Source organism: Ranitomeya variabilis, chromosome 1 (genome assembly GCF_051348905.1).
Source record: "Ranitomeya variabilis isolate aRanVar5 chromosome 1, aRanVar5.hap1, whole genome shotgun sequence".
In the NCBI taxonomy this organism is placed as follows: Eukaryota; Metazoa; Chordata; class Amphibia; order Anura; family Dendrobatidae; genus Ranitomeya; species Ranitomeya variabilis.
The window spans coordinates 101,427,558-101,442,104 of record NC_135232.1 but is presented as its reverse complement, the minus strand read 5'-3'; the positions used below and the strand labels follow the sequence as shown (position 1 = coordinate 101,442,104).

Here is a 14,547-nt window from a genome sequence, read left to right as displayed (position 1 = left end):
CTTGCATTGGAAGTTAATGAACTTAGAAACCTGTTCACCATTCTACACCTACTGGTGTAGGTATGGTTATGCTGTAAAAAAAAAAATTATCAAAAATGCGCATACCATAACAATTTATACACTTGGGACATTAAAAAATGAGTATGGCATACAATGAGGGATTACAAAATCATATATGTTCCACCAGTTTCACTGTAGAGATGCAGATGCTATGCAGCAGAAATGCAGGTGTGCTATGAGCGCCGACCACAGGGTGGCGCTCACAGCAGGCCGGCATCAGTAACCATAGAGGTCTCAAGGACCTCTATGGTTACCACTCTGATGCATCGCTGACCCCCGATCATGTGACGGGGGTCGGCGATGCGCTCATGCCCGGCCGGAAGCGCCGGTTAAATGTCAGCGTTTGACAGCGGCATTTAACTAGTTAATAGCAGCGGGTGAATCGCAATTTCACTCGCCGCTATTGCGGGCACATGTCAGCTGTTCACAACAGCTGACATGTCCCGGCTTTGATGCAGGCTCACATCGGAGCCCTGCATCAAAGCGCGGTATCTGACCTCGGACGTACTATCCCATCCGAGGTCAGAAAGAGGTTAATATGTTGAGGGGTGCGGTTTTTAAAATGGTATAACTTTTGGGGGTTTCCCAATATATAGGACCCTCAAAGTCACATCAAACCTGGATAAGTACCTAAAAAAAATAAATTTTGTAAATTTGCTTGAAAAAATGAAAAATTACTGCTACATTTTTAAACCTCCTAAAATGCTAACTAAATGAAATAACATTTTACAAATGTGCTGATGTAAAGCAGACATGTGGGAAATTTTATTTATTAATTCCTTACTGTGGTGTGACTATCTGGATTACAGGGATAATCATTCAAAGTTTGAAAATTGCTAATTTTTATTTACATTTGTCAAATTTTGATATTTTTTTATAAATAAACATAAAACATATTGACCTAAATTTACCATAATCATAAATTATAATGTGCCATGAAAAAACAGTCTCAAAATCGCTGGGATTTGTTGAAGTGTTCCAGATTTAATTTTTTTTTTTGCCTGTCACTAAGGGGTTAAATGCCCCTTGAAATGCTTTAGTTAGACCAGAGACCCATCTGTACAGTTTTTAATGCGATAAATGTACTGTTGCACAGTATATTATTTCCTATTGACGCACCACTGAGGGTATACATGCATTTCATGCTTCATGTTGCCACTAAAACGTGTTTTCTTCTTCTACAGCAGAGAGCCGCGTTCGTCCATTAGTCCTGGTTGTTAAGCGGTGGGCTGGTCACCATGGTATAAATGATGCCAGCCGAGGAACCTTGAGCAGCTATAGTCTCGTTTTGATGGTTTTGCACTATTTACAAAGTAAGTAAGAAGCTGCATGCACCTGTGTACACTATGCATAAATCTTCTGGTACTTGTGAGACTAGGACGGATCCCAGCCTGGAAAGTGAAGAGTGTGCGGCTCTTGTGGGGGCTGCGTGCTCGGCAGAGTTCCTCTTTTCCCTGTGGGCCTGACTGTTACTCACAGCTGTGCACTGGCTCTGCAGTAGTACAGTCATCAGTGAAGAAAGGCACTGCTTGCATGATTAGCTGCACAAAGAAGGCAAAACGGCTTTGTCAGAGAACAGGGAGTGGGCTAGAATGAGGGGGAAGAAATCTCTGCAGAGCACTGAGCTGCCTTGCTGTGAGCCCACAGTGTCGTGAGCACATAGTCTCCAATTTTCTACGTATTTAACAACTTGATTAGTTCAGATGGGCAGAAAGCCTATATTCGGCCAGCGTTTCACCTTCCGAGTTCTGGGATTAAGACGGTGCACTGTTCACACAGTAGCGTGTGTAGTAATAATCTAACTTGTTTTTCTTATCATTCAGGTTACATCGGGGGGGGGGGGGGGGGGTCGCTTACCTACAGCATTACAGAATGCTGTAGATAAGCCCCAGATGGCGGTGGCTGAAGCTTATATATGAAAAAGTAGGTGACAGATTCTGGGGCAGCATGACGGCTTTGGCCGTGAAACGGGTCACGTGGTCAAAGTTCGCTATGTGTTGCTGCTACATCACAGTGCAATATTGCTGAATGGGGTTGCATTGTGACCCCAAGGGAACAGCCATAAGCAAGAGCAAGTCAATAAAAAAATCCAACAGCAATTGTGGTATTATTGGGGTTGCAATGTGACCCTATTCACTTGTATTGCACTGCAGTGCAGTAGTGACAAATGGCGAACTTAGGCCTTGTCAGTTTATTCACTTATATAGCAACATTAATTCCACAGTGCTTTACAGACATTATCACTGTCCACGTTGGGGCTCACAGTCTACATTCCCTATCACTATGTCTCTGCAGTGTGGCAGGAAACCTACACAAGCACGGGGAGAACATTTGTCTTTGGTGGGATTGGAACCCAGAAGTCCAGCGCTGCAAATGCATCAATGATAACCACTGAGCCACTGTGTGTTGTGGCCAAAGTTACCATGTAGCCTTAGGCTATGTGCACACATTGCGGATTGGGGTGCAGAATTTTCTGCACAAAATCCGCATCTCCTGGAAGAAAACGCAGGTGCAGAATTGATGCGTTTTTTTATGCGGATTCTGTGCTTTTTTTGTTGCGGATTTCATGCGTTTTTTTACCCCTGCGGATTTCTATGATGGAAGGGTGCAGAAACGCTGCAGATCCGCACAAAAGAAATGACATGCTACTTCTTTTGATCTGCAGGGTTTTTCATGCGGAATTTTCCGCACCATTAGCACAACATTTTTTTTTTCTTATTGATTTACATTATACTGTAAATCACTTTGCGTTTCTGTGCGGAAAAAACGCTGCGGATCCGCACTAAATCCGCATCGTGTGCACATAGCCTTAGCCAAAGAAGTAATTATCACTTATCTGCAGGAGAGGCGATGATCACTAGATGTATGGCATCACAATGCTTCATGTCAGATCTAATAGAATTTGTGGCAAAACATCCAAACAGATCTCCTGGTGAAAATAGCATGGCCTTCCCACATGCAGATTTTTCCTTGCAGGGCTCCAATGTAGAATATTACCTGCAGAGTGTCGAGCATAAAATGGACTTCTCTGGTGTTAGCTTGACAGACTCATTTTCAAGCAGATCTGTCACCGGGTTTCACAATGTATACTGTTTAGACCCGATGAGGCTGGTGCACTCAGGTTTAAAATCCATGTCAGAACGGCTGTATAATCCATGTCTAAAGTTCTGGAGTCATGCCATAAAATGCTGACTTTTAATTTCGGGACTCATCCGGTCACAGAGCTATTTTATAATGTATGCAAATTGTACTGTGAAATCTGGTGATTAATCTGCTGCCCATGAGGGGCTCTATAAGATGCCACAATGAAGCCAGATAAATGGGTACTCCGGGGCATCTGCCATGGAGGTAGAATAAAATGTGCCACCTTAACCTTTACATTATTTACATTATGTTGTCAGTGATGAATGAGTAAAGGTTAGGCTTGGCCAGTGTAAAAACAACAAACTGTCTACATAAAAAAAAAAAAAACACCTTTAAGGGGGTCATCCGAGACTGACAACCTATTCTACAGATAAGTTATCAATGTTAAATCAACAGAGGTCTGACACCTGGCACCCCCAAAGATCGGCTGATCCTCTGCATCCAGGTGTAAGCAATGTATAGTCGCTTTGTACACCTTTATTACGTTCAGATTAAAAGTATATTATATTTGTTTTTGTAGCGCTACCTGAACCAATTCTTCCATCTCTACAAAAAAAATACCCAGTAAGTACCATGTCGGCTTTTCTTTTATGTATATAGACCTACATCTACATGCTTGTTGAACAAGCCTATGGAGATGATGCTAGTAAGATGCTCGTCCTTTCAGCCTGCAGTATTTCTTGGGTCGGGCGGAGATTGCAGTGCACTTACCATTGCAACCTTTTTTTCAAAGGGTGTTTTGTGAAAAAGGAAAAAAAAAGTGCCAATTTCTAGAAACTATACCCAGCTCATGGGTTGTGCCTGACGTTTTGTGAATTTGATACAGTCGATGGGCGAGATGGGCATGTTAATGGCTTGTATTATGATAAGTTCACACAGGGCGTTTTTGCTGCGTTTTTTTTGCTGCTTTTTTTATGCAAATTTTCAGCTGCTTTTTACAGTACCAGCAAAGCCTATGAGATTTCAGAAATCTCATGCACACACGTTGGTTTTTTGTTTGATCAGTACTCTGTGCTTTGCTGCGTTTTTTGGACATAGAGCATGTCACTTCTTTCAGCGTTTTTGCTGCGTTTTTTCACCCACTGACTTGAATGGGTGTTGAAAAAAACACAGCAAAAACGCAGGTATCATTTGCTGCGTTTTTGCTGCTGAAAATCCAAGGACATTAGCATGGACAAAGAAAAAAACGCACCCAATGCGCAACAAAAACGCACATAAACATGCGTTTTTGGCGCAGCTTCTTTCCTGCCAAGAAGATCAGGTTTTGCTGCAGAAAAAAAAAGCAACAAAAACGCCCAGTGTGAATTTACCCTTAGGGCGAAGTTCAGTGTCTGCATCAGGAAAGCTCCCAGCGCATATGCTGACTGTATCTGTAGTTTTTGTCCTACTGTGTTTGTTACATTTATATTATATAAGTAATTAATTTAGATTACATAAGTATTACAGTGAAATACTTGGCAGACTTTATTTGGATGCTCAATTTTAGAAGATCCCCATGATTGAATAACACTGGCTGAAGGCTCATAATAGATATTAGCTGAGACTTGGTAGAAAAAGTAGTCAAAACCCCAATTTTCTCGTGTATGTTATTAATTAGGGTAAGGCAAGATCGTTGTGTAGATCAGTGAATTCATTCTTGTGAACAAGATGTTTTTGGATCGTGAAATTGAATTCTTCACTAGGTTTTTGTTATGTTATCGAAGAGCAGCATGAAGTATGGACAAACCCTGATTCCAGCAGTGTGTCACTTACTGGGCTTCTTGCTGCAGTTTTGATAAAATCACTGTTTTATCTGCTGAAGTTCTGTGAATGCTGAGCCCTGCATAACCCCGCCCACACCACTGATTGGCAGCTTTCTGTGGACACTGTGCATAGGCAGGAGGGGGCGGGATTACAGAGCACGAGGATTACGTGGCACAATATGAGTGATGCTGTCCTGCTGATAAAACACTGATTTTATTGAATATTCAAATTGCCTCTTCTGAGAAAAAGAGGACTTAAACTCTATAGCGCCACCTGTTGGAAGTAGCGATCCTACAAGTCACAATCAACCCTTTAACGAGTCGTGCAATATGACTTAGGATAAAAGCCAAATCAGTATCTCAATTCGCAGACACGGTGTTTCGGGCAGATTTTATTGAAAAACACAGCCCCTTTTTTAACATAAATTCACAATTATCTTGCAGTGTAAATGCCCCTTAAGTGACACATTGCTGAAATCAGGAACTCTGTCTCTACAGTGTGCCGCTCTCAGGTTAAGTAGCAAAAATCTGCTGACAGATTCCCTTTAAAGGTAATCTGTTACCAGGTTTTGCCACCTATCTGACAGCAGCATAACATGGAGACAGAGATTTCAGCGATGTCACTTAATGGGCTGCTTGCTGTAGTTTTCATAGAATCATTGTTTTATCAGCCGGTGATTATCATTAGAGGACTAGTAACCCTGCTTCCAGATTGTCAAGCATATTTATGATCTCTGCATAACCCTGCTCCCACCACAGATTGAGTGTGTGGTGGGCGGATTTATACAGTGCTCAGCATTCAGAGAACTGCTAGATCTGTAGCAGAAAAAAGTCATTTTATCAAAATAACACTAAGCAGGCCTGTCAATGACACATTGCGGAATCAGGGTCTCTGCCCCTACATCATGCTGCACTCAGATGGGGAAGCAAAAACCTGGTGACAGATTCCCTTTAATTGTTCAGTCACATTTTCTTACTAAGACATAAAAATCCATTTCTCCTTCGCCACATTGGGGGTCACAAAACCATGGGTGTTATGCTGCTGTCGCTAGGAGGCTGACACTAAGTTGAGACAAAAACTTAGCTCCTCCCTTGCAGTATACACCCTCGTGCTGGATTCCAGAGACCCAGTTCAAGCTTGGTGTCTTTAGGAGGCACACTGGGTCTGCTATTCAGACCAAAACTTTTAGGCTATGTGCACACGTAGGAAAAGAATTTCTGCACAAAATCCGCATCTCCTGGCAGAATCCGCAACCGCGGTTTTTATGCGGAATTGATGTTGATTTTGTGCAGATTTTTAACATGGAGGGGTGCAGAAACGCTGCAGATCCACACAAAAGAAGTGACATACACTTCTTTGAAATCTGCAGCAATTCCGCACTGATTTTTCCGCACCATCTGCACAGCTATTTTTTTATCCCATTCATTTAGATTGTACTGTAAATCACAGTGCGGATCTGCAGCGTTTCTGTGCTGAAAAATCTGCTGCGGATCCACAGCAAATCCGCATCGTGTGCACATAGCCTTACCCTTTGGATTTAACCTCAGGGCTCCGCGGCTCTTTCTAGGCGGTCCGTGGGTGCGCGCTGGCCGCAGCCAGAAATTTAGTCCCCGGCTTCGGCCTTTATGTAGGCCGCATCCCGATAGGCCCCACCCACCGATCGCATCATTCCAGCGGCTCCGCCCACAGACCTGGTGCTTCTCGCTCTGAGAGACTACCCCCCAAAATCTCGGCTGCCATCTTCCCTGCGGCACCACTGTTCTGGCCGCCCTTAGTCTGCACGTGTCAAGCCCTCGAAGCCGGTCTTCTCACTTACTCAGCGCGCCGCCTCATCTGATTGCGGGACACAGGACCTGGGTAAGGAGACTGTACTAGGTGCTTCCCTGCAGCTTTACCCCTCATAGCTTCCACTAGCAGCGTTTTTACTTATATTGGGGTACATCATGTCGCAGTCAAGGGCTAAAAAGGCTACAAAGGTTCATACCACCTTTTTCACTGCATGTACCACCTGCCAGGCTCCTCTCCCACGGCCTCAAAGCTCCCTTGTCTGCCCAGCCTGTGATGCCCAATGTGCCCAGGAGCCCTCCGCCACTACTGACCCCAGTGTATCTAGCCCCCCTGAGTGGGCCGCGTCACTGTCACAATCCATGGCTTGGCTGGCCAAAGCGATTGAATCCCTTCATGACCCCTCTGGGGAGGGGGGCACTCGTTTACCTGGGTTAAGAGACCCCTCCCTTACAGGGGAATCATCGGCCAGCAGGGGCCGCTCTCACCTGAAGGAGGTACGGTCATCCAAAAAACGGATCCGCACTACCTCTCCTGAGCATTCACCACGCCATTCAGCCTCTGGTAGCTCCACTTCTCGCTCACCCTCTCCAGGGGTTCGCAGCGATCATGACTCTGAGTATGAGTCTGAGGCGTCCTTGGACCCGGATTCTCCGGAGTTTCAATCGACTGTGGATTCTCTCATTGAAGCTGTCAATCATGTGCTAAAGGTTGATGATGACCCTAATTCGGCTCCGGATCATGCAGTATCTTTTACAAGAACCAAGCGATCCCATAGGGTGTTCGCTTCTCATCCAGATTTATAGTTCGGCGACACAGGGAGCGACCGGATAAGCGCTTTACGGGTAAAAAGGCCCTGGGATTGAAGTATCCCTTTTCCGCAGAACTTGTCAAAGATTGGACGGAACCTCCAACAGTAGATCCTCCGGTATCGCGTGTGGCTACCAAAACGCTTTAATCTGTACCTGATGGGGCTTCAATTAAAAATCCCACAGAACGCCAGATAGATTCCAAGGCTCGCTCAGTATATGAAGCCTCAGGTTCCTCTTTATCCCCTTCCTTTGTGGCGGGATGGGTCGCAAAAGCAATGGTTTTCTGGGCAGATGCCCTTGCGAAATCTATTCAGGACCAGGCTCTTCCGTCTGAGACGGCGGATCTCACCAAACAAATCGCTATGGCTGGAGACTGTGATGTATGCGAGCAGACTGTGCGGCAGTTGCTGCCTCAAACGCCGTCACCATTAGGAGAGCACTATGGCTTAGAGAGTGGCGCGTGGATTCGTCCTTTAAAAAGTCTCTGATTTCTCTGCCTTTTCAGAGTGGACATCTGTTTGGAGAAAAATTAGACCAGCTTATTTCCGATGCTACAGGAGAGAAAAGCAAATTCCTCCCACAGCACAGGCCTAAAACTGCTTTTCAGCAACAGTTTCGCTTTCGGCCCTTTCGCAATAGCCCATTCTGGTCCTCCTCCACGGCTTCGTCCAGATCAGAACGATCTCCACGTACAGAGAGAGACCCTCGGCCCTCATACAGGCCGAATCAGTCCTGCCGAGGTAAGCCTAGGCAACCCAGAACCAGGGGATCCAGGCCCTCCAGATTGCCTTCACAATGACTCGGGGAGTTTTCCGGTCGACACCACCAGAGTAGGCGGACGCCTGCTTCTCTTTCAACATGTCTGGCTTTCCGTCATCCACGACGAATGGGTCAGAGACCTGGTGTCTTCTGGTTACGAAATAGATTTCTCCGCCTCCCCTCCGGCACGGTTTTTTCCCTCTCGTCTTCCAAGTTCAGGAGCTCAGTCTCGTGCACTTCACCGCACCATCGAATCTCTCCGCCGAAACGGAGTAATTATTCCGGTTCCAGAACACGAGAGATTCAGAGGTTTTTACTCAAACCTCTTTGTCGTTCCAAAAAAGGGCGCACCGTCCCGTCTTATTTTGGATTTAAAGCTCCTAAACAAGTATGTAACGGTCAGGCACTTCAGGATGGAATCCCTTCGGTCGGTCATCTCTTCACTGGAGAGAGGAGAGTTTCTAGCATCAATAGACATCAAAGATGCTTATCTCTATATCCCAGTCTTCCCGCCACATCAAAGGTTCCTGCGTTTTGCCATCCAGGAGGACCATTTTCAATTCACGGCCTTACCCTTCGGCCTTGCCACCGCGCCCAGGGTATTCACAAAGGTCATGGCGGCGGTCATGGCCATTCTTCACTCCCGAGGAGTGGTCGTGTTGCCATACTTAGGACGGACCTTTGATCAGGAGGTCGTCTATCACGCCTGCAAAGCAAGTGTCCGCATTACCTTGGATATCCTTTCACGCCTGGGCTGGCTGATCAACTTGGACAAGTCCTCCCCCGTTCCAGCCCGACGGATCTCCTTCCTAGGCATGATCGTGGAAACGTCCAAGGGGCTGGTCCTGCATCCTCGGTCCAAGGCCCAAGCGCTTCAGCAGGGAACCCGGACGCTTTGTCGTCTTTCCTCAGTCCATTCGATTTGCCATGAGGATCCTGGGAAAAATGGTGGCCGCAATGGAAGCGGTTCCCTTCGCTCAACTGCATCTCCGTCCCTTACAACAGGCTCTGCTGGACAACTGGGACAGGAGTCCCTTATCCCTCGATCGGCCATCTCCTATGCCCCTGCGGACCAGGCAAGCGCTCTAATGGTGGACTTTGGAATCATCCTTCAGCCAGGGGAGGTCCTTTCTCCCAACACACTGGCTGGTGGTGACTACCGACGCCAGCCTCCTCGGTTGGGGAGCGGTATTTTGTCACCACACTGCCCAGGGGCGTTGGACCATTCGGGAGTTGAGACTTCCGATAAACATCTTGGAGATTTGAGCGATCAGATTTGCCCTGAGACGTTTCCACTTCCTCCTCGCAGGTCACCCAATTTGGATTCAATCAGACGGCGTCACAGCTGTGGCGTACATAAACCATCAGGGGGGACCCACAGCAGAGCGGCGATGCGGGAGGTCTCCCACATTCTCCGTTGGGCCGAGAACAACCGCTCCATCATTTCCGCAGTGCACATTCCAGGCGTCGAAAACTGGGTGGTGGACTTTCTCATCCGTCAGGGTCTCTCCTTGGGAGAGTGGGACTCCATCCGGAGGTCTTCAGCAGATTTGCCTTCGCTGGGTGACTCCAGACGTGGATCTGATGGCATCCAGACTGAACGCAAAAGTTCCCAACTTCATAGCACGTTCTCGGGATCCCCAGGCCATTGGAGTGGACGCGCTGATATTCCCATGGCACCGGTTCCACTTCTCGTACGTGTTTCCTCCGCTTCCCTTACTACCGAAGGTAATCCGAAAAATCAAGATGGAAGGGGTTCCTTTGATTCTAGTCGCCCCGGATTGGCCTTGTCGCGCGTGGTACGCGGAGCTCGTTCAACTTGTAGCCGACGTTCCCTGGCGGTTACCAGACCGCCCAGATCTGCTTCGCCAAGGGCCGATCTACCACCAGAGCTCAGGGTCCCTACGTTTAACGGCTTGGCTGTTGAAACCTGGATCCTAACTCAAGCTGGTTTCTCCCAGCAAGTCATTGCCACCATGATAAGCGCTCGCAAGACGTCTTCTGCTCGCATCTATCACCGCACCTGGAAAGCCTTCTTCTCTTGGTGCAGGCTCCGTGGACGTCCTCCTCTCGTTTTTTCAATTCCCTCCATTCTGGAATTTCTCCAGTCCGGCGTGGATTCCGGTCTGGCGCTAAGTTCTCTCAAGGGTCAGATCTCTGCATTATCCGTGTTGCTCCAACGCAAGATTGCTACTGACTTGCAAGTCAGGACTTTTGTTCAGGGGGTTTCCCACGTCGTACACCCCTATAGAATGCCCTTAGAGACTTTGGATCTCAATTTGGTCCTGGGTGTCCTTCAGGAGCCCCCTTTTGAACCTCTGCAGGATGTCTCGCTGATTGTTCTCTCCTGGAAGGTCGCCTTCCTTGTGGCAATAACCTCTATCAGGCGAGTCTGAGTTGGCCGCACTGTTCTGCTGGGCGCCCTTCCTTTCTTTCCACCAGGACAAGGTAGTCCTACGTCCACCTCCGTCCTTTCTTCCCAAGGTGGTTTCATCCTTCCACCTTTAATGAAGATATCGTTCTTCCCTCCTTCTGCCCGCAGCGAAGATATCGGGTTGAAAAGGCCCTTCACACCTTGGACGTGGTGAGGGCCTTCAGGAGGTACATTTCTAGGACTGCCCCCTTCTGCAAATCGGACTCCCTTTTTGTGCTCCCGGAGGGTCACAAAAAGGGTTTAGCTGCTTCTAAAGCCAGATGGATCCGATCAGCTATTCAAGAATCTTATCGGGTCAGGGGCAGACCTATCCCGGCGGGGATTAGGGCACACTCAACTCGGTCAGGGGGAGCTTCCTGGGCCATTCGGCACCATGCCTCAGCAGAGCAGGTTTGCAAGGCCACAACATGGTCCAGCCTGCATACTTTCACGAAGCACTACAACGTTCACACTCAATCTTCTGCGGAAGCGGCCCTTGGCAGACGTATTCCGCAGGCGGCTGTTGCGCATTTTTAGTCAGTTGGTACACGGAGTTATTTGGTTGTATTGTTTCCCACCCAGGAACTGCTTTGGGATGTCCCATGGTTCTGTGTCCCACCAATGTAGCGAAGGAGAAATAGGGATTTTTGCGTAGTCACCGTAAAATCCTTTTCTCCGAGCCACTCATTGGGGGACACAGCACCCACCCTGTTAGCCTTATGGCTCGTTTCTTTTTTGGTTCTTGACTTACTCTATGTTGTACTCTAATATTATGTAAGATGTTGTTACTGATCTCCTACTGCTTTTACAATGAACTGGGTCTCTGGAAGCCAGCACAAGGGTGTATACTGCAGGGGAGGAGCTAACTTTTTTGTCTCAACTTAGTGTCAGCCTCCTAGCGACAGCAGCATAACACCCATGGTTCTGTGTCCCCCAATGAGTGGCTCGGAGAAAAAGATTTTACGGTGAGTGCACAAAAATCCCTATTTCCCCAAAACATTGATTACATGAAGGTAAGGATGCAATGTGGTCAGTCCCAGAAATCATTGTGTTCTTGTAATTGGTGAGATGCCATGTGCCTGTAATATCAGGCTAGAATATCATGGATGGACAAGCATATATACAGCAGTCACTGTAATTGATTCATTCATTGTAGCAATGAATCAGATGGAAGTAAAAGGGTGTTCCCATCTTCCAGGATCCTATCCCAATGTGTAGTAGGAATAATATTAGCAAATATCTCCAATTAGAAATGGAGTATAGTTTTTCTGATAAGCTATTTCACTTACCACATGTGCAGGCATTGCAGGACCTTAGGTATCCATGGTTATGACCACTAGCAACTATGCATCACTATATCAGTGATTGTAACCACGGACACCCAAGATCCTTCAATGCCTGCACGTGAGGAAAGAGACACCGATTCAGAAAAACTAGACTACATTTCTAATTTCTAGGTATTCGCTATTAGTATTACACCTACTACTAGATGGGAATACCCCTTTAAGGAGGTCATGCTTGCCATTGGTAAGAGTAGTGGATATGTTGAGCATAGTCAAACACTACAGGCAAAACTGAGCCTTCTGCCCAGTGTCACGTTTGATGGAGTGATGCAGCGAAGAGTTGCTCGGTCATGCACTGCTACAACTTTAGGTGAACATCGGTTTTCCATACTCCTATATAATTGGACTTGCTTCCCAGATGCCCTGTACTGTGTGTAGCATTTCACATTACATATACACTATAGTTTTGTTTGTTTTTTTTTCTCCTTGACAGGAATGTTTTAACCCTGCTATGCAGTTGCACCTTGTCCACCATGCTCCTCGCAATATCCCTCAATGTGTGTCCAAAAATGCATCAAGCCTCGGCGACCTTCTTGTGGGGTTCTTGAAATACTTTGCCATAGAATTTGAGTAAGTGAAGTAACTATTCTCTTCTACACTAGAGTAAACCTACGCTATAGAATGTCAGTTACGTCTTGTGTTGGAAAGTGCGATATTTCAGAATGTGCTGCCGAGTATTAAAACCAAAAGGAGCACTGGTAATTGTTCTGTTATGGTTGTGCTTTCCACTGATCGGCGACAACGGCTTCTTTATGAGGGTTGACTGACTTATTTTTAATGCGATATGGACGGGTCCCCCGTGCCCCCAGCAGATGTCTACATAACTAGATTCCCTGCCTGACAGTTCCGATATTACATTACACACATAAAAAGATCTTTAGAATAAGTATTGCTGAAGTATGTAAGTGAGGGCGTTAACTAGTCAATGGAGCGTTAGTTTCCCCAGACTAGTCAGCCCTCTTAAATGTTATCACGCCCCTGAAGATTTTTAAAAAGCCATTAAAACTATGTAGGTCTTTATTGCCTATTTTGTATTGTACTCCTTCCTGCCAGGATTGTTTACTTGTTCCAATTAGGACTAAGGTTAATTCTGGAGACGGATCCAGTCTGTGCCATCCCATAGTAATGCTGCATGTCTCTCTTAGCTGGAAAAGCAAGATGATTTCAGTTCGCGAAGGCAAAGCCATGCAACGGACAGAAGGCCTTGAATGGAGGAACAAATACATCTGTGTAGAAGGTAAGGAAGAGATGTCTCCTAATTACTGTAACACAAAATAAAGGGGCTGCTGCTTACTAGGCCCCTGCAGTTTCACACGTGAGACCAAGAGGCACCCAGGATGGCACACTATTGTGACGTGAACACTACCTGTGTCCAGCTGCAATGAAGGACCAAACTGGACACCAGGCCAGGGGAGTTCAGATCTTTTTGTTCCTCCCTACAGGCTACAAATAATCCTATGTAATCTAATCCTGCAGTCAAGCTGCGGGACCAGACAATGGTTGTAGTCTGTTATCACAGCGGCACGGAGCTGAGGATGCCAAAATAGTAGGAAATGGTTGTGAAAATCCAAGTTCAAAGCATCGTGTAGGAAATAGTTGTGAAAATCTAAGTTCAAAGCATCGTTATTTTTCATAATTGGGGATGATAAAATGGTTATGAAGGTGGGTCACTCATCAGACTCCATTGTTATTCAGTTTTGCCATAAAACAGATTTATTGCCTTTTTATTATGTGGGCACAGCCAAGAGCTGCCCCGTTCCTGTTCCTGGCTATAAGCCTACATGGTCTGAGTCTTGGAAGTAAGCTCGTCCACTATGCCGATTCAGTGAAGGGACCATGATCTTCTGATGTACTACGCCACTTCCTCCTGTGATCTTCTGATGTACCGAACCACTTCGTCCTGTCTGACGAGGAGTTTATAACCTGAAATGTTCTGTTCACAAGAAAATATGTTCATAAATGCAGCGTGTCTTTATGGATCTGGATCCAATGCAATCAGTCTGTTTTGTGGCAAAACTTCTTGTTTTGGAGTGCTGCTCTATGGCTTACTGAGCAATTGGCCAGCTCTATTGGAACATGCCCCCTGGCTTTATTCTCGGAGTTGTGTTGGCTGGACTTGTGTATACTTGGCTTTACATGTCAGTTTATTTAAAAATGATTTTAAAGTGTATGTTTCCTTCTGTAGAGCCATTCGATAGGACGAACACTGCTAGAGCGGTACATGAAAAACAGAAATTTGACATAATTCAGGAGGAATTCATGAAGGTACGATTATTGGGAGAATGGGTGTATGGATTTTGTCAGTTCCATTCACACTGCCAACTGTAGTTAAAGAGGGTTATCCGGGACTTTAACCCCTTCTCGACATGCGCCGTACATGTACTGCTGTGTGTGAGATGCGTTCCCACAAAGAGCAGTAATGTACGGCAACACGATCGCGCGGCCTCACACTGAGCACCACAGCAATCGTATGCTGGTGTCAGCTGTG

General features: G+C 46.4%; 1 protein-coding gene across 2 annotated transcripts in view; it reads left to right on the top strand.

The window, feature by feature from the left end:
* The window catches only part of TENT2 (terminal nucleotidyltransferase 2), a 49,541-nt gene that overhangs the window by 26,415 nt on the left and 8,579 nt on the right, over positions 1–14,547 (top strand). For both annotated transcript variants that reach the window (XM_077286823.1, XM_077286812.1), the window contains exons 9-13: positions 1,245–1,373; positions 3,725–3,768; positions 12,493–12,629; positions 13,205–13,296; positions 14,245–14,324. In XM_077286823.1, the coding sequence (XP_077142938.1) occupies positions 1,245–1,373; positions 3,725–3,768; positions 12,493–12,629; positions 13,205–13,296; positions 14,245–14,324 (482 nt within the window). The remainder of the gene's footprint in view (positions 1–1,244; positions 1,374–3,724; positions 3,769–12,492; positions 12,630–13,204; positions 13,297–14,244; positions 14,325–14,547) is intronic.